We start from the raw sequence: 27,043 nt of genomic DNA, 5'->3' as shown, positions 1-27,043 counted from the left end.
AGTGTTTTTATTTTGAAACAGGTAGGTAACAGGAAGTGTTGCAAAAATGTTTGTCCTCAATAAACTGGCTGTGCAACTCTGCTTTCTGCACAATGTGGTGCTGCTGAACTGGGAGTACTGGTCAAACTCAAGTTTCAGGACAAAGTTGTACTGGTTTTATTTAATGTATGAAACTTCAGGGAGCTATTTTGTTTATTTGATGACTAGTTTATTATAAGTTTCAGTTTCCTTAAAAAATAAATATTGCTGGGAGTTCCCTCCACTTCTTATTCTCAGATAATGTTCAAATGTTCTTTCTTCATTAAACATATGCTTGAACACATTTCAACAAAGTTTTGTGTTGGAGCTTGTGGTATTCCAAATTTGAGCACTTTTGAGCGCTGCACAAATAAAATGTAAAACTATGATCATCACCGTCATGATGATTGATGTCAAAGACAAGAAACACTGTGGAAGATACGTCACTGCAGGAAGTGAACGAGAGCAGAAGGAGCAGAGATCTGTGGCTTCACGTGGAATTACACTTTGGAGAACTTTGACCTGTGAAAGTCATTAAGTTCTGTCTTATCTGAGTGAACTGTCGAATGACCTGGACTTTGTCAAGTTATCAGTGTTAATAAAACACACCCTGAACATCCTGGGAGGAAGCAAAGCTTGTAATTGGCTCCTCATTGCAAAGATAACGAGTTATATTACGACTAAACATTAACTTGCTCCGGCCCCTTCACCGAGCTGCTGTTATAAGTGAAGTGAGAGTGAAGTGAGATGAAGTTCAGGAGCTGAGAGGCAACGAGAACAACAGGGTTCGGATCTTGATACAACTTTTGTCAGTTAAAGGGAAACTGAGATCCAGGACGGTGAGATGGCTCAGAGAGAATTTCAACTGGAGCAGGAAACGTTCTGCTGTCCAATCTGTCTGGATCCACTGAAGGATCCGGTGACTACTGGCTGTGGACACAGCTACTGTAAGAGCTGTATTAACAACCACTGGGACAATGGGGAGGAGAGAGGAAGCTACAGCTGTCCTCAGTGTAGACAGACCTTCACACCGAGGCCTGTCCTGGTGAAGAACACCATGTTAGCTGCTTTAGTGGAGGAGCTGAAGAAGACTGGACTCCAAGCTGCTCCTGCTGATCACTGCTATGCTGGACCTGGAGATGTGGCCTGTGATTTCTGCACTGGGAGAAAACTGAAAGCTCTCAAGTCCTGTTTGAATTGTTTGGCCTCTTATTGTGAAAAACACCTCCAGCCTCATCTTCAGTCAGCTCCATTTAAGAAGCACAAGCTGGTGGAGCCCTCGGAGAAGCTCCAGGAGAACATCTGCTCTCGTCACGACGAGGTGATGAAGATGTTCTGCCGCACTGATCAGCAGTGTATCTGTTATCTCTGCTCTGTGGAGGAACATAAAGACCACGACACAGTGTCAGCTGCAGCAGAAAGGACTGAGAGGCAGAGAGAGCTCGGGCTGAGGAGACAAACAATCCAGCAGAGAGTCAAGTACAGAGAGAAAGACATGAAGCTGCTTCAACATGAGGAGAAGGCCCTCAATGGCTCTGCTGATAAAGAAGTGGAGGACAGTGAGGAGATCTTCACTGAGATGATCCGTCTGCTGGAGAAAAGAAGCTCTGATGTGCAGCAGCAGATCAGATCCCAGCAGGAAACTGAAGTGAGTCGAGTCAGAGAGCTTCAGGAGAGGCTGGAGCAGGAGATCACTGAGCTGAAGAGGAAAGACCAGGAACTGAAGCAGCTCTCAGACACAGAGGATCACAACCAGTTTCTACACAACTACCTCTCACTGTCACCACTCAGTGGATCTACACACTCATCCAGCTTCAGGATCCGTCCTCTGAGGAACTTTGAGGACGTGACAGCAGCTGTGTCCCAGGTCAGAGGTCGACTACAGGACATTCTGAGAGAGACAGAGACAGAGATTTTACAGATTGTGTCTCAAGTGGATGTTTTACTGCCACAACCAGAACCAGAGACCAGAGCTGACTTCTTAAGATATTCACAGGAAATCACACTGGATCCAAACACAGCAAACAAAAATCTGTTATTATCGGAGGGAAACAGAAAAGTAACTTGTGTGAGAAAAGATCAGTCTTATTCTGATCACCCAGACAGATTTACTGTTTGGCCTCAGGTCCTGAGTAGAGAGAGTCTGACTGGACGTTGTTACTGGGAGGTGGAGGTGAAGCGTGGGATGATAGGAGAAGTTGATGTAGCAGTCACATACAAGAATATCAGCAGAGCAGGAGACTCGGATGAATGTGAATTTGGATACAATGATAAATCTTGGATGTTATATTGTGGTAGAAACCGATATATCTATTACAACAGCAATAAGACTCCAGTGTCAGGTCCTGTGTCCTCCAGAGTAGGAGTGTACCTGGATCACAGTGCAGGTGTTCTGTCCTTCTACAGCGTCTCTGACACCATGACTCTCCTCCACAGAGTCCAGACCACATTCACTCAGCCTCTCTATGCTGGAGTTAGGGTTTATTATCATTCTGGATGCACAGCTGAGTTCTGTAAACTCAAATAGACTTGAGTCATTAAAAGCAGTGATTTAGATTCTGTGTGTAAATCTTTAACTTCTTTTGTCTCCATGTTTGTTGATCAAAGTTCATCGTGGTGACGTGTCTGCTCCACACAGAGATCAGCTGTCAATCATTCCTGATGGGCGGCACTATGACGTCCTCTCATTGGTCGTTGTGTTGATGTTTCAGTTTGTTGATCTGGACCCATGTTGCATCTCACTGCTCGTTGCTCTAAGCTGCAGAAGCTTGGGTGAAGCTTTCACATTTCTCCTTGCAGAACAAGTGCAATCTGAAAACACATGCACCACCACAAGAGGGCGCCTTTGTTTTGTGGACCACACCCTGTGGTTTGTGTTGTGCACACAACTTTCATGTGTCAGGCTGGACTCTGTCACAGCCTGGCTCTATGAAACATTCTAACATGTCTCTTTACCTTCAGCCGCGCTGCAGAGGTTATCCAAATGAATCCTTTTCAACACGTGGCATGAAATTCAAAACTTCAGCTCTTCTTGGGTTTTTCAGAATGATGTGAAAAACCCAAAAGTTGAAATATGTAACTGCACTTTTAAAAAAGAAAATCCCCGACATGAGCATTTTTTTTCATTGTTTGCTTCTTTAAATTGGCTTTAAGTCTTTATTTGTGTTTTCAGTTGAAGAATTGTTAATGTGCTTATTTGGTTTCTGTGTTGAAAAAGCAGTAAGTGTATAGTCGGGGGACTGTGTTTTTAGGGCTGCAACTTATTCAGTGATTGATTTCATCAGTTCAATCATCAATCAATCAATCAATCAATCAATCAGCTCCATAGTACAAGACAGGGTTCCATAATGCTCATGACTGTTTAGTTTAGATATTTTTGGAAAAAGAAGAAGGCCCCTCACCTTTGAGACGGTGGTACCAGAGGACGTTTGACATTTTCTCGTGTAATTTAATGTTCTGATTTTCTGTTGTGAAATTATGTTTTATATTATCTACTTGCATCATGTCAATTATGATTGTATTAACTTGTTAACTGTGTGCATCAGTGGTAATAAACAAAAATTCAATATGGATTTTGACTGTTCCTAAACGTTAATGCATCTGACCCTTGACTGTTCAGTTTAACAAATAGTCCAAAGAAATATCTGAATTGATTAATCAATTTAAAATGCTCACAATCAATATTGACAAAATTTTGAAAATAAGTGCAGTGGAAATCTTCACATTCAAGAAGCTGAGTTAAATGTTTTGATTTTACATATTAAATTATATATTATGATCAAATTATAATTTTTAATCATTTAAAATAAAAAGAGTAAATTTGAATCTATTGATCCAGTAATCTGAGAAGCTGTCAAAACCACAAAAATGTTTAATTGACAGTAATTTAAAACTAAACTGTGTGTGTGAGACAGCCGAGGGACGGGAGAGGATGGAAGACGATATGGTGATTTAGAGGTTTAGTTCCATCATAAATTTTTCCGAGTTATCCTCATTATGTCTTCATCCTTGATCCAGAAACTTGCACAGTATGTCAGAGTGCTGTTCATTTGAAGGCGTCGCTCATTTTCTGAAGTTCCATCAATTCTTCCCCCCCCCCCCCCCACAGACTGCGTTCTAGTGGGACCAACCTCCTCTGAAGACTGGAGGCTCTCCAACATCCGACTCTGGGACCGACTTTGCACCAGTCAAGTTGAGGTAAGAGGGGTCACCTGTGTTGGGACCTGGTATTTTGAGAACCAAAGTTCGGCCTACATGTGCAGTCAAAAGCCTAAAGCCACATGTCCTTTGCTCTGGAGAAAACCAGAGCCTCCAGAACTCAGTCTCCCAGGATGCCTCAACATCACACAGAGGTGTGAAAACCGACCAGAGACACAAGTGTCAACCACTATTGGTCCCTCTGGGCCCCATGACCAGTGAGGTCACAGGGCCAGTATAAGGCCAGGTCTCCCCCCTCCTTTTTTCCTCAGGCTTCTCCAGCTCACATCTTCTCTTTCTACGATCCCGCCGAGGAGAGAAGTCTGACTTGTCCAACTCCTCTTTTCGATTCCTCAACTCAACGCAACCGACCTCTGTCAGCACAAGAGTTGCAGCTTCCCACTCACTGAGTGAGGGAAACCTCCTCCAATCCAAACTCTACCAACCTTCAACCAGCGACGCGAGGGCCTGCCGAAGGACAGCAACCACTGTATCGAACAGCAGAACCACAAAGGCAGGAGCCACAAAACCAGCAACACAACTTCACAGAACTAGGAACTGCACAGCGACCTTTTTCCCTTTCCATGGACGGGTAACACAACTGGATTAAATAGCAACATGTATCGGTAGCAATCGGTAGCAATTGGCTCAGCCTTTACACGTCAGAAGAGGGGCAGGCTCTTTCCAACAACAAGGTGCCTCGTTGGCTATTGCAGGCTGTGGACAGCCCATGCCAGCCCATGCCAGCTCCGATTGGGTCAAGTTTAGATTGACAGCTCACTTGAACCAATAGGATATGGCTATCCCCCATTTTGAGATCTTTTTTTACATGCAAACGGACTTTTTTCCCCACTTCCAGTCTGACTGTGACGTTGATTGTACCGGCTGTGGTGATCGGATCTTGAAATGGTTTACATCAGTGGAATCAGAAGAATATTAGCTTTCTAACGATATGTTGCATTAGTACCTAGCTGTACGACGCAGTTCTGTAAATAACAATGTTTGACGCTGATCGGTAAAACAGCGCACCTGGACAGCTCCCTTGGGGTAATGCCCTCGAACAGGTTAACTCACCTTCAGACAGAGAAGTTGATACTATCAGCTGGAATAGTACACATGCACACCTCTCTCCTCCTGTTACATACATCACGTTCAATATGACACATCTCATTTAGATCATGAAGATACGATTGTGACAACTTTAAAGAAATGTCCCGACCACTGGCAGCAAATGTTATGAAACATTATATTTGGGACAAGACCAAAAAAATGACTTATCAATACAAAACTAATCGACTCTACAAAACAGACGACAAGGCCGTAATAAGCGGCACAGAGGAAATGCACTTGTCTTCTACATGTGTGGCTTCACTCTTTCATCCGGAGATATTTGTTTTCTTTTTGTTTTCATCATTGCATCTGTTGCGTGTTGAGCGTCATGGACCCGCCCAGTCGCTCCCTGTTAACCCTCTCTGTTTTGTAGAGTCGATTAGTTTTGTATTGATAAGTCATTTTTTTTTGTCTCACTTCTAAACGTTTAAACATTTCAAAACTATTTTCAAGGAAAAACTAAAATCAGGAATCTGTAGGAGGCTCTTCTCTAATATGACACAGTTTGTCTTTGTTTTCAAATGTAACTGAAATTGAGGAACAAAGTCATCAACAAACCCAGAGTTGTTTTACCAATTATTGGTTTGTAAAGTGCTGCTCCTCTTACTGGAATCTGGATAAACTTGATAAGCCTTTGTCTTCGTCCACACCCAGTTCTATTTAGTCCAAATGTTTCCTCATTCTCTTCCCATCACATGTACATTTCAAAGATGGTATTAACCAACAAGGCTGAGACACAGACCGGAGCTCAAGATAACAGAGTGAAACTCATCTGTCATTGGTCATTGTCACTGAGGAATGAAATGGTTTGGTGAAGTTTCAGGGTGAAGACGTTGAGTTGAGTCCTGACACACAAGCCACATATTGGAGATACTGTGATGTTGTGGACTTGAGGTCGTTACGTTTATCGTGCTGTTCATTGTAATGAGGATAAAACCTCACAACGAGTTTGTTGTGTTGCTTCAGTGTTTCACGTCGTCACCTCACGCACAGACGGTCCTGGGTCGTACAGTTTAAATCCAGACTTGATCAAAACTTCTTGACACAAAATTTGTCCGTGGTTTAACCCACTATCGTATATTTGATGCAGCCGAGAGGTCAATGATGTTGTAGAAGTTGTTGATGATGAAGGAAGGATTCCGAGGACCCAGTAGTTTCAGTGTAACAAAGTTTATTACAAGAAACCACAGGTCAGGACGAGCTCTAGAGACTCGGAGACACACAAGCCAATAGTGAAATCTGACTTGCAGGGGATGAAAGCACACATATATAGGGAGTTTGGTTCCACCCATGACTTCAGGTATAATGCATCCCACATGGGATTTCTGACTGAATAAGGGCACATCTTTGTGTCCGAACATGAAGGCACACTGGTCAAGAACATTCCTTCTGAGCCCATCTGTTAACTGGTAAGAGATGGTTCCCTAGGTCAAAGGTCGTCCCCCAAAGGGTAAAGTAAATAAGACACACATCTGGTGGACTCTCTGAGAATGTCTTTGTGTTTGTAAGCATATATCCACATGTTTTACTCTAACGAATATACGACATAAACCCCCCTTCGAGACTAAATAAAGTCTCGAAACAATCAAAAGAATAAAACATACAGGTACATGATCATTACAAAAACAACAAACCATCTACAGCATAATTTTAACAACATAGCAACAGTTATGGAGTATTTAAGAGTAAGAGTGAAAAACCTGTCAGGCAGCTATCTTTCCTATAATATCCATCAAACAAACTAGACAGGAAAATTCTCTCACGACCCCTCTGCCCAGGCGGCCATACGTCATACTCCATGCTACTGAAATGAGGAATTTAGCAAATTACGTAAGAAAAAGACTTTAAGCAAATTCATATGGAATCTCAGCAAATAAAAACAAAATAATGTCCAAAGTCAGCCTGGTTGCCCCATTGGAGCTTTCAATGGACCTTTCCCTGCCTAACACCACTATCCTTAAAGATCACGAAAAGGAAAACATCTGAGATCCCAGTATATTTACCTAATAACAGAAAATGTCATTTTCCAAGTAATTAACATTTCAAAGAATATAATTCATTTTTAATATCACTTCTACATCTACGGAGAAAACATAAAAATAAAGAACACTGCACGTTTCTCAGCAGTATTGACTCTCAGTTGTAGTATCGATGACATGTTGAATCTGGATATTTTTATCTTTGTCCAGAGTCCTTCAGTCAATCCGTATTTTCCATCTTTGAAGTGTCTGAGTCCCTGAACATCAATCACCCTCTCAGTGATCTTCCCCCAATATGTTCTAGAATGAAAGAAAAGAAAACCAGTATCTTTGCACAACAAAACAGATACAAATTAAAACATCAAATACAGATTAACACTCTATAAGTAAATGTGAAATTATAAGTCCCTTTCCATTTCCCCCCTGGAAACACATCACTAATATAATAAGAAACTGCTCCTATTGCTCCTAATTTCTCTTGCAACCAAGCATTTGCAGATCATCCAGTGTTTTCCGGCTGGGTCATGTAGCCCCCTACTTTCTTCAGTATTCTCCTTCTCCATATTCTATCCAGCTGTTACACTCACATGCAAACTGTCCACAATCATAACATTCTTCTGAATGCTGTTGGAAATTAGGATTAAACCTTCCTCTCCAGTTCTGTGCTTGATCAAATGCTGATTCTTGGTAGGAGATGACTGGAACCACTGATGATGGCTGGAACGATTGGAGCTGAACCTGGTTCAGCTGTGATTGTAGTAGTGATTGATCTAGTGCAGCCTGATTCTGTATAACCAGAGCTTGCTTATTAATTTTCTTATTATCCACCAGTTGTATTTGATTGAGTTTTCTAAGAACATCCTTGTCATGTTCCTTCTGGTCATGTTCCTTTTTCCTGTACAGCACCACTTGATGGGCTATATGATCTGTATAAACACCTTTTTCCATGCTTCCCAGACCAACCACCTCTGCCAGTTTTCTTTCCACTGTTAGGGGCAGCCCCTTCTGTATTTTGGCTCTCAAAATTGACTGTTCCATTTGATTCAAATCAGGGTCATTTCCTGTGACATTTCTCCACACTTGATGAGCTCTTGACACATATGCCCTCGGGTTTTCTTCCTGTCCCAGTGGTTCAATAAGAATGTTGTCAGGATGTACATTTGTCGGAAACGTCTCTTTCAGTGCTCTACACACTCGACCTCTATTTGCACAAAACAAATCTGAATCATTCACAGCAGTTCCCACATATTGATTAAGTCCTGCTTTCTGTAGAATATCTCCCATAGCATGAACTCCAAGGAGATTAGCCAAGAGTCTCTTAATATCTCCCATGGCAAGTTGCTCTACCACCATAATCTCTTCCAACTTTGAAATCCAAGAATGTGCTCCATCTTGAAGAATCGGTAACTTCTCTATTATGTTTGACATATCTGTAGTCTGCCAAGGCCTATACTCCAAATTCTGCCCTCGGACGACAACAGGAAGCATCTTCTTGTGTGTCAACTGTTTTCTTGAGCGCAAAGTATCTTCCATGCACAATAATTGGAAGCGTTTTTTCTGCAGCCCTTCCCTCTGTGTCTGCAACTCCTCTACCTGGTTCTTCAGCGTTATTTGTCTTTCTGTTTGTCCCTCTTTTTCTACGTCCCTATCTCTCTTATCGTTTGCAGCTTTGATCAGTTTCTGTCCCTCAATTTCAAACAACTGGAGTATGCCAAGCTCCACTTGTTTCTTTTCTCTGCGTCCCTTTTTGCCAATCTTTTGCGCTGCCTTGTATGTGGATACAAGTACTCGCATTATTCTGATTACATCTGGGTTCATAGTTCCCTCTACCGGCCATGGTCGTTCAATATTAGCCCAGCGTTCATGCCATTTTTCCGATATTTTTGCAATGCCTTTAACTAAAGGATTATTCTTCTGTACTACATCAACAGGAGTAATTACTTTTGGACTTTTAGTGTCCTTTTTCCCCATAGTAGCAGCTACCTTTTGCTCCCTTATTGTAAATTTAAAAAGTAATTGCTAAGATTTAAAGCTACTTAAAGCTTTTTAGATTACTCCTCCCCCCTTTTAGGAATTGATTAATCAACAAATCAATCAAGCAATCAACAGCTCAACAAATTAATCAATTCATAAATCATGTAGTAAAACCACTAATTTACTGCAGCCAATAGAAATGAAGTTGACTTCCCAACTCCAAAGGAATCAAAAAGCTCATCAATGTAATATCACAACTCAAAATCTGCTTGTAATGTTTGACAAAAAGATCCTGCGCTCCCACAAGTGACTGACTGTCACCAAATGTGCTCCTAATTGCAACAAGACAACCACCTATTTTATCTCAGATCATCAAAAAGTAACAATAGTGTATCACCAACACAGCTCAGATCAGAATAAACCAAACACAAACAGTGAAACTCACATTTGCAACTCTCAGCAGAGTTTAAACCAATAATCCTATTCCATTAATTAATTAAATGCATTAACTGGTCAGTCTGTTGTCAATCCTCATATTTGACTGACTACAGCATGTAGCTTTTCATGTGCATGTAAGCAGATGAATGTACTCTATCAATCTCCTATAATAGCTTATAAATGAAAGCAGGTTGAAATGGTTATCAGCAATAATAACTATAAATGAGAACAAATACAAATATGTAAGATGCAGGTTTTTGTTAAAGAGTTTGTGTATAGACTCTACCCGCCTTGATCAAAGTGGAGATAGAAGCAGCACACGCAGTGGTCAGCAAGCCTCAGGCCGTGACCTGTAACGGCCCGCTGTCTTTTCGGCTTTCCACCTCAATTCTCACCCATCGTAAGGGAAAGAAAAAGACAATGATTTAGTATCTTTACATCCTTTTAACAACAACACAAGCGATTCAGTATGATTTGCACACATTTGCACCCTTTATTTGCCAGCATTTAGGTCAACAGACTTTTCTCTTCTTTAAACACCCATCATAATTTCTTACAATGCATCATCAATGTATACCTTAGTTTATTTCAGTCTAATAATATCTTTAAAGTTCTCAATAGTTAATTATTTATTCACGGCTGTACTCAAAACTCAGCAGTCCTTTCGTAAACAAATATATATTAATGATTCTCCCTCTGTGCATCGCACATTTCTAACACCCAGTGAGGAAAAAAAGATTTGTTATTCTTATTTTATATCAGCCCATAGTGTAGATGTTGACACACTTGATAAAAGAGTATTTGCACTCTCTAGTAAATGCAAACAATCTTTTCACGTTATCACCTTAAAATAAAATTCTGACTATCTCTCCTTCTATCAAAATTATCATTATCCAGCATTTAAAGCCAAAAATGTCAAATTAAACCCAATTTGTTCCCAAAGTGAACCCTTAACTAAGTATTGTCGAATTTAATGAAAACCAAATGAAGCAAGAGAGTTCAAACAGTGAAATATTTTGTTTAGAACTACAGACGTATCCAATCTAGGTGAATCAAACAAACAACTTTATTTCCTAATATTGTTGGCACAATTTCGCTTTCCCACAAACAAACAAAGAAACAAATTGTCCTTTTTAGCTTTGTCTAAAACCCCATTAAAGAATTGGTTTTAAAACACATTTTGACTCTGTCCCTGTGTCTCACAGAAGGCTGTTATTACAATGAAAATCCCCCTCACGTTTCTACACGCAGAGTCATGTTCATGCACGAGAGACACACAGACACACACACACAAACACCAGAAAGGTGGGGGCTGTGAATACAAGGGAAGACAGACTAATGCAATAGTTCCCTGAAAGGGGCTATTTGCTTTCTCTAATACAGAGAACAAAATATCTGTCCTTATAAGTTATCAAATTTCCCGTTCGCAACCACAACATATATATATTTAATCAATCATAAAACCTTTTTTGTTATTAACTTTAGATCACACAAACCAGCACCTGCTGCATTTCTTACAAAGCTGAAACACAGCGATGTCCACAGTCATCACACACACACCAGCACATGGAAAAAATGTGCATCAGTTGGAAGGAATCAAAGGTGTGGTTATATTAATTAAGTCCTCCTAAGAAGATTCATTATTTCATTACGTCTGTTTTATAAGAACAGCTCATAGTTTCAAGTCCCCTTAAATAGAGGCTCATTGTGATATTACAAGGCTCATATTTTAGCAGTCCTTTCATATGTTTATTCAGTTGTGCTGATTCACTTCTGGCACACACATCCAAAAAACACTGCAAATTCAACTCACAAACACAAAACAGCACTCATCCTAAACTCTCAAAAACAAGTTAACAATCACACAGCATATCCCTTCTGCATTTTTGTCTCACACACACACACACAAACCACTAATTGAGAAGGGGGGGGGCTGTTCCTGTTACACACAGCCCCACGACGCCCTGTACATACACGCACACTCATTTTCATCCAACAGCTCAAAAGCTCATTCACACCCAAGCATGCTTTTTGCCGCTATTTCTCTCTACTTCTTTTAAAATTTGTGCTACCTTTATGAGATGTAAATCATCCAATGAGAGGCTGCATCAGACACTGTTCGTCAACAAATGTCAGAGTGGGAACAGTCAATTGGATTTTTATTTTACAATCTCCAGTTATTAAACTGACCTGTGGTGAGGTTTTTACGGCCCATACTAACGCTCCTTCACTGAGGGCTTCCACTATTCAAATTTGCGGCTCTTCCTATGATCATTTCCTTACTCTTATTTTTCTCTTATTACTCTTTCTCTTATCACTTTACACTTATTTATTAATTCAAATTCCCTGGATCCAGGTTTATCCCAAATTTTCTCTTTAACTCAATTTCTGGCTATGCCTTAGCCAATTGAAAAGCAGTGATTAATACACACATGTCTTACCGTTAAAAAGTTGAGGTACCGTCTTTTATAATCTTGCACAATGTCATTGTGCAAGCACCTTATCATTACAATTACGCTATTCTAAACTATGTCCTGTACCTTAAGTACTTTTCTGCCTTTTTTCACACTTGTATCTGTTCTATATTACTCCCCCCTTTTTAATTGCGATGGCCACTTCGCAAATAAAATAAAATTTAGCACGGAGCTTCACATCACATCAAACAACACAACATGCCCATAAAAACAGGTTCTTTAACGGTGTGCATACACAGACACAAACAACAACCACGATGAACTACCAGCGTTCAAGTAAAATGAGAAATCCTCACCGTTCGTAAAGCCGTTGTAAGTGCAGTAGGACACAGCTCGTTACCGACGTGACGCCAAATTCTAGCGTATATTTGATGCAGCCGAGAGGTCAATGATGTTGTAGAAGTTGTTGATGATGAAGGAAGGATTCCGAGGACCCAGTAGTTTCAGTGTAACAAAGTTTATTACAAGAAACCACAGGTCAGGACGAGCTCTAGAGACTCAGAGACACACAAGCCAATAGTGAAATCTGACTTGCAGGGGATGAAAGCACACATATATAGGGAGTTTGGTTCCACCCATGACTTCAGGTATAATGGATCCCACATGGGATTTCTGACTGAATAAGGGCACATCTTTGTGTCCGAACATGAAGGCACACTGGTCAAGAACATTCCTTCTGAGCCCATCTGTTAACTGGTAAGAGATGGTTCCCTAGGTCAAAGGTCGTCCCCCAAAGGGTAAAGTAAATAAGACACACATCTGGTGGACTCTCTGAGAATGTCTTTGTGTTTGTAAGCATATATCCACATGTTTTACTCTAACGAATGTACGACACCACAAAACAAACTTTGAGGTTTTATAGTTTCTGCAGAGTTAAAACAGTAAACGATAAAAACATTCAGGATCAGGTTCATGTCGACTGGGATCGACTCTTTGCTCCGTCACAGACAAACTTCATCCAACTGGTTCAGAACAGAAAGAGCTTTGGTGTCACTTGTATTATATAGAAACAGTTTGAGCAGTTTATCTTTGTCTTTGATAGAAGCTGAACAGTTGTTGACATGGTTCCTTTGTCATTGTTCATATTCAGAACTCCATTAACTTTGCTGTGAGTCTGTATCATCTCTGGCTGCATGTGCTGTTGTAACAGCTCAGCTTCACACTGAGGGGGACAGAGATTTAGAAACAAGTGTAGTGTTTTTATACTTTGACTCTTTCATACGTGTGTGTTAATGTAGTTTTTCTTCCATTGAAAAGATTTGTTAACTTTTCTGGAAACTTTGAAGAATGTGAATCATACAACCTGTGCTGTTGTGAGCTGAATGTGACAGTTCCCAGTGCAACTATTCACTTTGAGATGTGATACAAAGATAAAAACTCACAACCAGCTCCTCCCAGTCAGGTTATGTCTGTGTCTCCTCCCTTCACAGGTGTGTCAGAGTAAGAGAACCAGTGAACAACAAGCTGTGAACTGTGGGAGATGAGTCACTGCAGGGAGTGAACGAGAGAGGGAGGAGCAGAGATCTGTTTCTGTTCAGAGGAAGTGAACCTGTTCTTCAGTCTCTGGCAGCAGCTGAAATGGCGCAGCAAGAAAATAAACTGGACAGAGAAACATTCTGCTGTCCGATCTGTCTGGATCCACTGAAGACTACTGGCTGTGGACACAGCTACTGTAAGAGCTGTATTAACAACCACTGGGACAATGGGGAGGAGAGAGGAAGCTACAGCTGTCCTCAGTGTAGACAGACCTTCACACCGAGGCCTGTCCTGGTGAAAAACACCATGTTAGCTTTTTTAGTGGAGGAGCTGAAGAAGACTGGACTCCAAGCTGCTCCTGCTGATCACTGCTATGCTGGACCTGAAGAAGTGGCCTGTGATGTCTGCACTGGGAGAAAACTGAAAGCTCTCAAGTCCTGTTTGGATTGTTTGGCCTCTTGTTGTGAAAAACACCTCCAGCCTCATTTTCAGTCAGCTCCATTTAAGAAAAACAAGCTGGTGGAGCCCTCGGAGAAGCTCCAGGAGAACATCTGCTCTCGTCACGACGAGGTGATGAAGATGTTCTGCCGCACTGATCAGCAGTGTATCTGTTATCTCTGCTCTGTGGAGGAACATAAAGACCACGACACAGTGTCAGCTGCAGCAGAAAGGACTGAGAGGCAGAGAGAGCTCGGGCTGAGGAGACAAACAATCCAGCAGAGAGTCCAGGACACAGAGAAAGACGTGAAGCTGCTTCAACAGGAGGAGGAGGCCCTCAATGGCTCTGCTGATAAAGCAGTGGAGGACAGTGAGGAGATCTTCACTGAGATGATCCGTCTGCTGGAGAAAAGAAGCTCTGATGTGAAGCAGCAGATCAGATCCCAGCAGGAAACTGAAGTGAGTCGAGTCAGAGAGCTTCAGGAGAGACTGGAGCAGGAGATCACTGAGTTGAAGAGGAAAGACCAGGAACTGAAGCAGCTCTCAGACACAGAGGATCGCTACCAGTTTCTACACAACTACCCCTCACTGTCACCACTCAGTAGATCTACACACTCATCCAGCTTCAGGATCCGTCCTCTGAGGAACTTTGAGGACGTGACAGCAGCTGTGTCACAGGTCAGAGGTCTACTACAGGACATTCTGAGTGAGACAGAGACAGAGATTTTAACGATTGTGTCTCAAGTGGATGTTTTACTGCCACAACCAGAGCCAGAGACCAGAGCTGACTTCTTAAGATATTCACAGGAAATCACACTGGATCCAAACACAGTATACAAACATCTTTTATTATCTGAGGGAAACAGAAAAGTAACATATATGAGTGAAGATCAGTCTTATTCTGATCACCCAGACAGATTCACTTAATGGCATCAGGTCCTGAGTAGAGAGAGTCTGACTGGACGTTGTTACTGGGAGGTGGAGATGGGGATGAGAGGACAAGTTGATGTATCAGTCACATACAAGAATATCAGCAGAGCAGGAGACTTATATGAATGTTTATTTGGATTCAATGATAAATCTTGGTCATTATATTGTGATGGAAACAGTTATAGCTTTTCTTACAACAGCATCGAAACTCCAGTGTCAGGTCCTGTGTCCTCCAGAGTAGGAGTGTACCTGGATCACAGTGCAGGTGTTCTGTCCTTCTACAGCGTCTCTGACACCATGACTCTCCTCCACAGAGTCCAGACCACATTCACTCAGCCTCTCTATGCTGGAGTTGTGATGTATCTTGGATCCGCAGCTGAGTTCTGTAAACTCAAATAGACTCGAGTCATTACAAGCAGTGATTTAGATTCTGTGTTTAAATCTTGAACTTCTTTTGTCTCCATGTTTGTTGATCAAAGTTCGTCGTGGTGACGTTTCTGCTCCTCACAGAGATCAGCTGTCAATCATTCCTGACGGGCGGCACTATGCTGTCCTGTCATTGGTCGTTGTGTTGATGTTTCAGTTTGTTGAGCTGGACCCATGTTGCATCTCACTGCTCGTTGCTTTAAGCTGCAGAAGCTTGGGTGAAGCTTTCACATTTCTCCTTGCAGAACAAGTGCAATCTGAAAACTGATGCACCACCACAAGAGGGCGCCTTTGTTTTGTGGACCACACCCTGTGGTTTGTGTTGTGCACACAACTTTCATGTGTCAGGCCGGACTCTGTCACAGCCTGGCTCTATGAAACATTCTAACATGTCTCTTTACCTTTAGCCGCGCTGCAGAGGTTATCCAAATGAATCCTTTTCAACACGTGGCATGAAATTCAAAACTTCAGCTCTTCTTGTGTTTTTCAGAATGATGTGTGGATGCATGTCCCGTCCACTTGCCCATGTGACAACATCTACAGTGTGTTATGTGTGATATTTTTTTTATGCTGTGGTAAAATTACTGCATTGTTCTAGTTTTCCATCTTTGTTTTCTTCTCCACCTCCTGAGCTGAACAGGTGAAATATGAAACTGCACTTTTGTTTGCTTCTTTAAAGTGGCTTTAAGTCTTTATTTGTATTTTCAGTTGAAGAATTGTTAATGTGCAATCAATAAATCAATCAATCAATCAATCAATCACTCAGCTCCACAGAACAAGACAGGGTTCCATAATGCTCATGACTGTTTCGTTTACAGTTTTTTGGAAAAAGAAGAAGGCCCCTCACATTTGAGACGGTGGTACCAAAGGATGTTTGACCTTTTCTTTTGTGTTACTTCATATTATGATTTTCTGATGTGAAATTATGTTTTTATAGTTATTTTTGTATAACGTAAATTGTGATTCCCTTGCTAACTGTGTGCATCAGTGTTAATAAACTCAAATTCAATATGGATTTCGACTGCTCCTAAACATTAATGCATCTGACGCTCGACTCTTCAGTCCAAAGAAATGTCTGAATTGATTAATCAATTTAAAATGCTCAGAATCAATAATCAATATTGCTAAATTATTGAAAATAAGAATATTGTAAATCTTCACATTCAAGAAGCTGAGTTCAGTATTTTTTGTTTGTCACGTTTTGATAAAATAAAAGATCAAATTATAATTTTTAATCATTTATAATTATAAAAGGAAATTTGTATCAATTGAATAAACAATAAACCCTCAAATTGTTGAGCTTCAGAGAACTTGTTGATATCTTAGTAATCTGAGAAACTGCCAAAAACACAAAGATGTTGAGTTGACAGTAATTTTAAACCAAACTGTGTGTGTGAGACAGCCGAGGGACAGGAGAGGACGGAGGACGTCTCCTAATGGAAGACGATGTGGTTATTTAGAGGTTTAGTTTCAGCATAGATTTGAAAATGAGTCCAGCTTTCCAGGTTCACGTTCACAAGCAGTCGCTGAAGGCAGGGAGCCACCCTCCTTTAATTCCAGTGTGTGAACTTGTTCTTGTGGTGTCCTGGATGGGCTGCTTCTCGGAGTCTTCCTCATTACGTCTTCATCCTTGGCCCAGAAACTTGCACAGTATGTCAGAGTGCTGGTCATTCGAATGCGTGGCTCGTTTTCTGAAGATCAATCAGTTCTTCCCCCCCACCCACCCCAGACTGTGTTCTAGTGGGACCAACCTCCTCTAAAGACTGGAGGCTCTCTTTCATCCGACTGTGGGACCGACTTTGCACCAGTCAAGTTGAGGTAAGAGGGGTCACCTGTGCTGGGACCTGGTATTTGGAGAACCAAAGTTCGGCCTACATGTGCAGTCAAAAGCCTAAAGCTGCATGTCCTTAGTTCTGGAGAAAACCAGAGCCTCCAGAACTCAGTCTCCCAGGATGCCTCAACATCACAAAGAGGTGTGAAAATCGACCAGAGAAAAAAGTGTCAACTCCTATTGGTCCCTCTGGGCCCCATGACCTGTGAGGTCACCGGGCCAATATAAGGCCAGGTCTCCCCCTCTCTTTTTTTCCAGGCTTCTCCAGCCCACATCTTCTCTTTCTACGATCCCGCCGATGATAGAAGTCTGACTTGTCCAACTCCTCTTTTCGATTCCTCAACTCAACGCAACCCACCTCTCTCTCAGCACAAGAACTGCACGGCAACCTCTTTCCCTTTCAATGGACGGGTAACACAACTGGGCTTAGTAATTATACTAGGCTAAGCAAAGACTGTTTATTCGATTCCGTTTGATGTTTATAAGTTGGATTTGTGTTGTGATATTTTGGTTATAAGTTATTGGAAAGTTAATGTTAGTTTGTTCTGCTCTTCACAGTCTTTCTTTGCATTTCACTCTACACTCTTTCTCTAACTTGGCACCAACACAGACACACACATATCTTACCATGCCAATCCATGTCAGCTCCGATTGGGTCAAGTTTAGATTGACAGCTCACTTGAACCAATAGGATATGGCTATCCCCCATTTTTAGATCTTTTTTTACATGCAAACGGATTTTTTTCCCCCACTTCCGGTCTGACTGGTACGTTGATTGTACCGGCTGTGGTGATCGGATCTTGAAATGGTTTACATCAGTGGAATCAGAAGAATCTTAGCTTTCTAACGATATGTTGCATTAGTACCTAGCTGTACGACGCAGTTCTGTAAATAAAAATGTTTGACGCTGATCGGTAAAACAGCGCACCTGGACACCTCCCTCGGGGTACTGCCCTCGAACAGGTTAACTCACCTTCAGACAGAGAAGTTGATACTATCAGCTGGAACTTGGTCCACATTCATTTTTCATGCCCACCATCTTATAAAACACTATTCAGTTGAACATGAACCGTTTAACAGTAAATGTAGAATCAAGCCAAACCGAGCGCCGCCATCTCTTCCAGCTCTCCACACATTGACTGGGTTTACAGGTTCTTGTCATGTGCTGTCATTTTAGTTTGTTGATATCAGTCTCTTTGTGTTTTCTGTTTCCTGTTTTATTTTGTAGTCTCTGTTCCTTGTGTGTTGTTTCTGTCTTTACTTCCTGTCGTTGATTGTCGTCCCCAATCCTCATTTGTTTCACCTGTGTTTAATTGCCCCTGCCTTCCCTCTGTGTATTTAAGCCTCTGTGTTTCCCTTTGTCCTCTGTCGGATCGTTTGTTCTTCTACCTGCTGTCGTCCATGGTGCTGTCCTGTCCTGTGTTACTGTTCTTTCCTGTCCTGCATTGTCCTGATCCCCTGAGCCTCTTCACTTTTGAAACCCTGTGTTAGCTTCGTTGTGCATTTGTTTTTCCTAGGGATGCACCGATTTATCGGCCGAACATCGGTAGCGGCCGATATTCGCCTCGTTTACTGATATCGGCTTATCGGTTATAAACTTGACTTTCACCGATATCATTGGCCGATGTTCATTTTTGTTGTAAAACCGCTGGGCACGTGCCGCAGCTGGGGGAGCAGTCGCTCCGTCGCCCTCCTGCCAGAGGCTCAGTGTGCGGCACCGGGAGGTCCTAATCCGGTGGCGCCTAGGCGTCGCTGGTGGGGGGGCTTTCTGTCTCTTGTACCGCGGGGCGGTGTCCATCGCCGGCGCGGAAGGCGGGCCGTTGGAGGGGACCGGGTACGCGGTCAGCGGCGGCCACTCTGGACGCGTGTCGGGCCCTTCTCGCGGATCACCTCAGCTACGGCGACCGCTGGGGGAACCCTCCGGCTGGCGCCTAGCAGCTGACTGAGAACTGGTGCGGACCAGGGGAATCCGACTATTTAATTAAAACAAGCATCGCAAAGGGCCAGGGTGGGTGTTGACGCGATGTGATTTCTGCCCGACACTAAAAACAGGTAAAACTGAGGAGGGCTTGTTAAGTTATCTGGACTCACGCAGTGTAACTTGGCGTAACAAGTATGAGCGTAGCGTCTGTTTAAGTACTTTATTCTCATGTGTATCGGCTCTATTCATCCGTCTCATGCACAGGGAGCAAGTGAACTGACAACATATGTCATACACACAGAAGTCGTAACACCTCTAATAAACGGGCAATACTGCTACCGTAAAACAATGAGAAGAGCGTTCTCTATAATGATACTTTAACAGGGCTGTTTTAGACAGGGTAAAAAGGTGCTACTTTAAATAATCCTTGTGGTATTTTGACCAAAATATGTTACAGACATTTCATTAAGACCCCAAGGAACCATTTCAACTTGCGGAAAAATGGTCATTATATGTCTCTGTTAAATAAAGTTTAGTTAAATCAAAGATTGTTTCACAAATCTGATTCAATTTGTGTCATTAAAAGATAAGTGATGAAGGGCTGAACATTTTTTAAATAGTGCTTTTTAAATAATGATTTAATTATTTTTCTGGCACAAACGAGTGAATGAATAACAACAAAAAGAAAATAAACAAATATCGGTATCGGCTATCGGCCAGATTGTTATTTTAAATATCGGTATCGGTATCGGCCAAGAATTTCCATATCGGTGCATCCCTAGTTTTTCCCCTTTAGTGTTCATGTTTGTTTTGTTAAAAGAACTAGTTTAATTAAAATCACCTTTTGTTTGAAAACTCTGCATCTTGGTCCATCTCCTATCTCAAACCGTGACATAACGATCCGACCAAAATATGGACTCAGCAGAGATCAGTTTTTTTCATGATCAAGTTTTTTATTTGGCAGAGACCCTTGAGATGATCTCGGTGATTGAATTATGGCTAAAAGATCGCCCTTAGGTGAGTCATTCTGCTCCAGTCCCCGCTCAAGTCCCTGTCCTGCGCCGGAGGGTCCCGGCAGACGCCACATTTGTTCCGGCGTCTGAGGTCTTCGCGGTGCCAGCTCCAGTCCCTGCTCCCGTCCCCACTCCAGTCCCTGTCCCTCGCCGGAAGGTCCCGGCAGACGCCACTCTGGTTCCGGCGTCGGAGGTCCTCCCGTTGCCAGCTCCAGTTCCTGCCCCACGTCCGGGGCTGAGGTCGGAGCTCTCGCCCTCTGCCCCTGACAGGTCTTCTGGCCGCCCGTCTGAGGAGCTCCCCTGCTTGGCTCCTGACCGGCCTCTGGGCCGTCCACCGGAACCCTTGTTCTCTGCCCTTGAGCTGCCACGGGGCCGCCCTCCTGAGCCTCAGAACTCTGCCCTTGAGCGTCCATGGTGCCGCCCTCCTGTGGATGATGGCATCTTCCATGCCCACCTTTTCCTGGTAGGCAAACTGCAGCGGGTCGAGTGCATGGCATACCTGGGGTCTGGGATGTGAAGAAGCAGTCCACCGCTTCTGCAGCCGCCTCACCTTCACCAACGGGCCAGCTCTTTTTTCCACGGTAGCGCCTCACCAGTTCTACCCGAGTATGGGGTGAACTGCGCCAGCATGATTTCCTGACCGCAGTGCGAGCAGCTGATCCCTCGTGTAAACAAAGTCCTGACTTCCCTGTTGCAGTCGATCCGTACTTGAATCCATAGGATATAAATATATCTACATAGTGCCTCTGAAAAGCAAGTCTAAACAAGGACAAACAAACTTTAAAAAAAAAAAGTTGTAGAGATATGCGTGTGTCTGTGTGAATAGTAAGTCAGAGACTAACTAACAATTACTTTCAAATAACTTATAATCACAATACCACAGCATATATCAAACTTATAAACACACAGAATCGAATAAACAGTCTTGCTTAGTCTGGTATAATTATTAAGCCCATATTATGTTACCAATCCGAGGGAAAGGGGAAAAGAAGTTGCAGTCCAGTTAACAATTCGGTGACGTCTCCGGTTGGTCGTATGGCCTCTAGCTTAGTGGTTCTGTGAGCGGTGGAGCTCCGTTCCATGTTCAATTTCTTACCTGCAGGACATCAAGTCGCTGCTAGGAGTTTGGAAAAGCTTGAGATGCGTGAAGGTTTCCTTGAAGAGATGAGTTGATGCTGCACCTCCGACCTCCGGTTGTTGGGTGGGAAGAGAAGATGTGAGCTGGAGCAGCCCACCCCCCTTCGGCGAATGCAGGAGAAGAGGGCTGGCCGACTGCTGTCCTTGGAGAGTTGTGGAAAGAGGACAAGAAGGGGCAGAAGTCCCCTTATATTGGCCCGGTGACCTCACAGGTCATGGGCCAGAGTGACCAATTGGAGTTGACCCTGGTGGGTTTTGTCACACCTCTGGGCATCCTGGGAGTACAATGAAACCTGTTGCCCCCTGGGAGACTGAGTTCCTAGGCTTTCCCAAGAACAAAGAAAACATGTTGCACCCTGGGAGACTGAGTTCGGGAGGCTTGCTCCAAAACATGCGGCAATGTGGTTTCAGATTTTGACCACTAATGTAGGCCGAAAGGGGAGCCTTTGGTTTCATAAAAACATGATTACATTTCTGTCACCTGTAGTGTTTTTATATTTTGACTCTTTCATACGTGTGTTTTAATGTATTTTTACTTTTGTTTTTCATTTGTGAAGCCCTTTGTAAGTTGGTTTTTATTCAATGAAAAGATTTGTTAACTTTTCTGGAAACTTTGGAGAATGTGAATATTACAACCTGTGCTGCTGTGAGCTGCATGTGACAGTTCCCAGTCAATCAATCAATCAAATTTTATTTGTATAGCCCATATTCACAAATTACAATTCGTCTTATAGGGCTTTAACAGGGTGTGACATCCTCTGTCCTTAACCCTCAGCAAGAGTAAGGAAAAACTACTAAAAACCCTTTTAACAGGTAAAAATACATACAACCTCAGAGAGAGCCACATGTGAGGGATGCCTCTCCCAGGACGGACAGAAGTGCAATAGATGCCACTTGCAGGAAAACATCATCAAGATTAAAGTCTTCAGGATTAAAGATTAAAGTCTCTAGCAGCATTTGATGAGGTAAGCATCCCGAAGGACAACCTGAACATGACATGCCAAGCAGTCCCGCAGGACTACGATCCACCATCCAGACCAGACGCCACTCCAGTCCTCAGTCACCATCCACCGCCATCCACCACTAGCCGCCGCCGCGGTCCTGGTCCAATGCCCGTACCTGATGCCAACGCGACACAGGGTCCGCCACCAGCACCACGATCAGCCCACACGACACAGAATCCGCCACACTGGGTCAACCACCACGACCCCCGGTGCGCCATCAACAAACCGCAATCCATGGTGCGGCCACAGAGGCCCTGGATCTGCGGGTGATAAAGCAAAGGGATTCCGGGGAAGGGGGATAGGGATGGAGAAGAGGAAGGAGAAGCTGGAAAAAGAAGCTCCATGTGTCATGTGTCATAAAATACAACAAGTTACGTTCTGCCGCACTAATTAGCTCTAACTATAAGCTTTATCAAAAAGGAAGGGTTTGAGTCTACTTTTAAACGAACAGATGGTGACTGCCTCCCGAACTGAAAGTGGTAGATTATTCCACAGCAGAGGAGCTTGATGGCTAAAAGCTCTTGCTCCTACTCTACTTTTAGAGAATTTAGGGACGACAAGTAGGCCTAAATTCTGGGAGCAGAGTGCTCTAGTGGGTTTATAAGGTACTAACAGCTCTTTAAGGTAAAAAGGCGCTATATTATTAAGGGCCTTGAGGTGAGGAGGAGAATTTTAAATTCTATTCTAGATTTAACTGGAAGCCAGTGTAGCGATGCTAATACTGGAGAAATGTGCTCTCTTCTCTTTGTTCTCGTCAGGACACGTGCTGCGGCATTTTGGACAAGCTGTAGAGTCTTTAACGACTTCCTGCTGGAGCCTGATAATAATGAATTACAATAGTCCAGTCTCGATGTAACAAAGGCGTGGACTAGTTTTTCTGCATCTTTTTGCGAAAGGACATGTCTGATTTTTGAGATATTACGCAAGTGGAAAAAGGCGGTTCTAGAAAGTTGTTTTAAGTGAGAATTAAAGGATAAATCAGGATCGAAGATCACTCCCAAGTTCCTGACTGTTTCATTGGAAGCAAGGGCAATGTTGTCTAGCGCAGCTATATCATTAGATAATGTATCTCTAAGGTGTTTGGGGCCAAGTATTATAACCTCTGTTTTGTCTGAGTTTAATAAGAGAAAATTGCGGGTCATCCAGGTTTTTATGTCTCGAAGTTTAGTTAATTGATTTCTTTGTTCAGGTTTTATTGATAAGTATAACTGGGTGTCATCCGCATAGCAGTGGAAATTTACCGAGTGTGTCCTGATAATGTTTCCAAGTGGAAGCATATATAATGAGAATAAAGTTGGGCCGAGCACAGAGCCCTGTGGAACACCATGGTTAACTTTGGTGCGCACAGATGACTCATCATTAATTTGCACGAATTGGGAGCGATCAGAAAAGTACGATTTAAACCAGTTAAGGGCGGTTCCATTAATGTTAATTAACTGTTTGAGTCTTTGTAATAAAAATTGATGGTCAATTGTATCAAATGCTGCACTGAGATCTAACGGAACGAGGACAGACACAAGTCCCTGATCTGAGGCTATTAAAAGGTCATTAGTGACTCTTGCCAAGGCTGTCTCTGTACTATGATTGGCTCTAAACCCCGACTTAAAGTTTTCATATATATTATTTTCCTGGAGAAACTCACACAGCTGATTGGCTACCACTTTTTCTAAGATTAGTTGGTTTTTATTCAATGAAAAGATTTGTTAACTTTTCTGGAAACTTTGCAGAATGTGAATATTACAACCTGTGAGCTGAATGTGACAGTTCCAAATGAAAAATTCACTTTGGGATGTGATAACACAGATAAAAACTCACAACCAGCTCCTCCCAGTCAGGTTATGTCTGTGTCTCCTCCCTTCACAGATGTGTCAGAGTAACCAGTGAAAAACAAGCTGTGAACTGTGGGAGCTGAGTCACTGCAGGGAGTGAACGAGAGGGGGAGGAGCAGAGATCTGTTTCTGTTCAGAGGAAGTGAATCTGTTCTTCAGTCTCTGGCAGCAGCTGAAATGGCGCAGAGAGAATTTCAGCTGGAGCAGGAAACGTTCTCATGTTCGATCTGTCTGGATCTACTGAAGGATCCGGTGACTACTGGCTGTGGACACAGCTACTGTAAGAGCTGTATTAACAACCACTGGGACAAAGGGGAGGAGAGAGGAAGCTACAGCTGTCCTCAGTGTAGAGAGACCTTCACACCGAGGCCTGTCCTGGGGAAAAACACCATGTTAGCTGCTTTAGTGGAGGAGCTGAAGAAGACTGGACTCCAAGCTGCTCCTGCTGATCACTGCTATGCTGGACCTGAAGATGTGGCCTGTGATTTCTGCACTGGGGGGAAACTGAAAGCTCTCAAGTCCTGTTTGAATTGTTTGGCCTCTTATTGTGAAAAACACCTCCAGCCTCATCTTCAGGCAGCTCCATTGAAGAAGCACAAGCTGGTGGAGCCCTCGGAGAAGCTCCAGGAGAACATCTGCTCTCGTCACGACGAGGTGATGAAGATGTTCTGCCGCACTGATCAGCAGTGTATCTGTTATCTCTGCTCTGTGGATGAACATAAAGACCACGACACAGTGTCAGCTGCAGCAGAAAGGACTGAGAGGCAGAGAGAGCTCGGGCTGAGGAGACAAACCATCCAGCAGAGAGTCCAGGACACAGAGAAAGACCTGAAGCTGCTTCAACAGGAGGAGGAGGCCCTCAATGGCTCTGCTGATAAAGCAGTGGAGGACAGTGAGGAGATCTTCACTGAGATGATCCGTCTGCTGGAGAAAGGAAGCTCTGATGTGAAGCAGCAGATCAGATCCCAGCAGGAAACTGAAGTGAGTCGAGTCAGAGAGCTTCAGGAGAGACTGGAGCAGGAGATCACTGAGCTGAAGAGGAAAGACCAGGAACTGAAGCAGCTCTCAGACACAGAGAACCACAACCAGTTTCTACACAACTACCCCTCACTGTCACCACTCAGTGGATCTACACACTCATCCAGCATCAGGATCCGTCCTCTGAGGGACTTTGAGGACGTGACAGCAGCTGTGTCCCAGGTCAGAGGTCGACTACAGGACATTCTGAGTGAGACAGAGACACAGATTTTACAGATTGTGTCTCAAGTGGATGTTTTACTGCCACAACCAGAGCCAGAGACCAGAGCTGACTTCTTAAGATATTCACAGGAAATCACACTGGATCCAAACACAGCAAACAAAAATCTGTTATTATCTGAGGGAAAAAGAAAAGTAACAAATATGTTTGAAGATCAGTCTTATTCTGATCACCCAGACAGATTCACTGATTATTATTATCAGGTCCTGAGTAGAGAGAGTCTGACTGGACGTTGTTACTGGGAGGTGGAGGTGGGAGCAGCAGTTGGTGTAGCAGTCGCATACAAGAACATCAGCAGAGCAGGAGACTCACTTGAATGTGAATTTGGATGCAATGATAAATCTTGGTCATTATATTGTTGTAGAAACAGTAATATCTATTTTTACAACAACATCTACACTCCAGTGTCAGGTCCTGTGTCCTCCAGAGTAGGAGTGTACCTGGATCACAGTGCAGGTGTTCTGTCCTTCTACAGCGTCTCTGACACCATGACTCTCCTCCACAGAGTCCAGACCACATTCACTCAGCCTCTCTATGCTGGAGTTAGGGTTTGGCCTGAATCCACAGCTGAGTTCTGTAAACTCAAAAAGACTGGAGTTATTATAAAGCAGTGATTTAGATTCTGTGTGTAAATCTTTAACTTCTTTTGTCTCCATGTTTGTTGATCAAAGTGCGTCGTGGTGACGTTTCTGCTCCGCTCAGAGATCAGCTGTCAATCATTCCTGACAGGCGGCACTATTGACGTCCTCTCATTGGTCGTTGTGTTGATGTTTCAGTTTGTTGAGCTGGACCCATGTTGCATCTCACTGCTCGTTGCTTTTAGCTGCAGAAGCTTGGGTGAAGCTTTCACATTTCTCCTTGCAGAACAAGTGCAATCTGAAAACTGATGCACCACCACAAGAGGGCGCCTTTGTTTTGTGGACCACACCCTGTGGTTTGTGTTGTGCACACAACTTTCATGTGTCAGGCCGGACTCTGTCACAGCCTGGCCTTATGAAACATTCTAACATGTCTCTTTACCTTCAGCCACGCTGCAGAGGTTATCCAAATGAAGCTCTTCTTGGGTTTTTCAGAATGATGTGAAAAACCCAAAAGGTGAAATATGTAACTGCACATTTAAAAAAGAAAATCCCCGACATGAGCATTTGTTTTCATTGTTTGCTTCTTTAAATTGGCTTCAAGTCTTTATTTGTGTTTTCACTTAAAGGTTTGTTAATGTGCTTATTTGGTTTCTGTGTTGAAAAAGCAGTAAGTGTATAGTCGGGGGACTTTGTTTTTAGGGCTGCAACTTATTCAGTGATTGATTTCATCAATCAATCAATCAATCAATCAATCAATCAGCTCCATAGTACAAGACAGGGTTTCATAATGCTCATGACTGTTTAGTTTAGATATTTTTGGAAAAAGAAGGCCCCTCACCTTTGAGACGGTGGTACCAGAGGACGTTTGACATTTTCTTGTGTAATTTAATGTTCTAATTTTCTGATGTGAAATTATGTTTTATATAATCTACTTGCATCATGTCAATTATGATTGTATTCACTTGTTAACTGTGTGCATCAGTGGTAATAAACTCATATTCAATATGGA

The 27,043-nt window shown here is 42.9% G+C and overlaps 1 protein-coding gene and 2 pseudogenes across 1 annotated transcript; all 3 read left to right on the top strand.

The window, feature by feature from the left end:
• Positions 1 to 712: 712 nt before the first annotated feature.
• Positions 713 to 27,043, top strand: LOC128454758 (tripartite motif-containing protein 16-like). Its single transcript, XM_053438286.1, has 2 exons — positions 713 to 2,191; positions 25,699 to 27,043. The coding sequence occupies exons 1-2, from the start codon at positions 863 to 865 to the stop codon at positions 26,065 to 26,067; spliced, it is 1,698 nt and encodes a 565-aa protein (XP_053294261.1). The 5' UTR covers positions 713 to 862; the 3' UTR covers positions 26,068 to 27,043.
• Positions 13,685 to 16,475, top strand: LOC128454761 (tripartite motif-containing protein 16-like; annotated as a pseudogene).
• LOC128454763 (E3 ubiquitin/ISG15 ligase TRIM25-like) lies at positions 24,256 to 25,091 on the top strand (annotated as a pseudogene).

The sequence above is a fragment of the Pleuronectes platessa genome, chromosome 13 (assembly GCF_947347685.1).
Source record: "Pleuronectes platessa chromosome 13, fPlePla1.1, whole genome shotgun sequence".
Taxonomy (NCBI): Eukaryota; Metazoa; Chordata; class Actinopteri; order Pleuronectiformes; family Pleuronectidae; genus Pleuronectes; species Pleuronectes platessa.
The sequence above is the reverse complement of the archived record's forward strand: the minus strand, read 5'-3'. Positions and strand labels throughout refer to the sequence as shown.

Coding starts and splice junctions, on each gene's coding strand:
- LOC128454758 (XM_053438286.1), top strand. CDS start 863: ATGGCTCAGAGAGAATTTCAACTGGAGCAGGAAACGTTCTGCTGTCCA. Junction 2,192..25,698: donor GTTGTTACTGGGAGGTGGAG/GTGAAGCGTGGG, acceptor TGTTACTGGGAG/GTGGAGGTGGGAGCAGCAGT.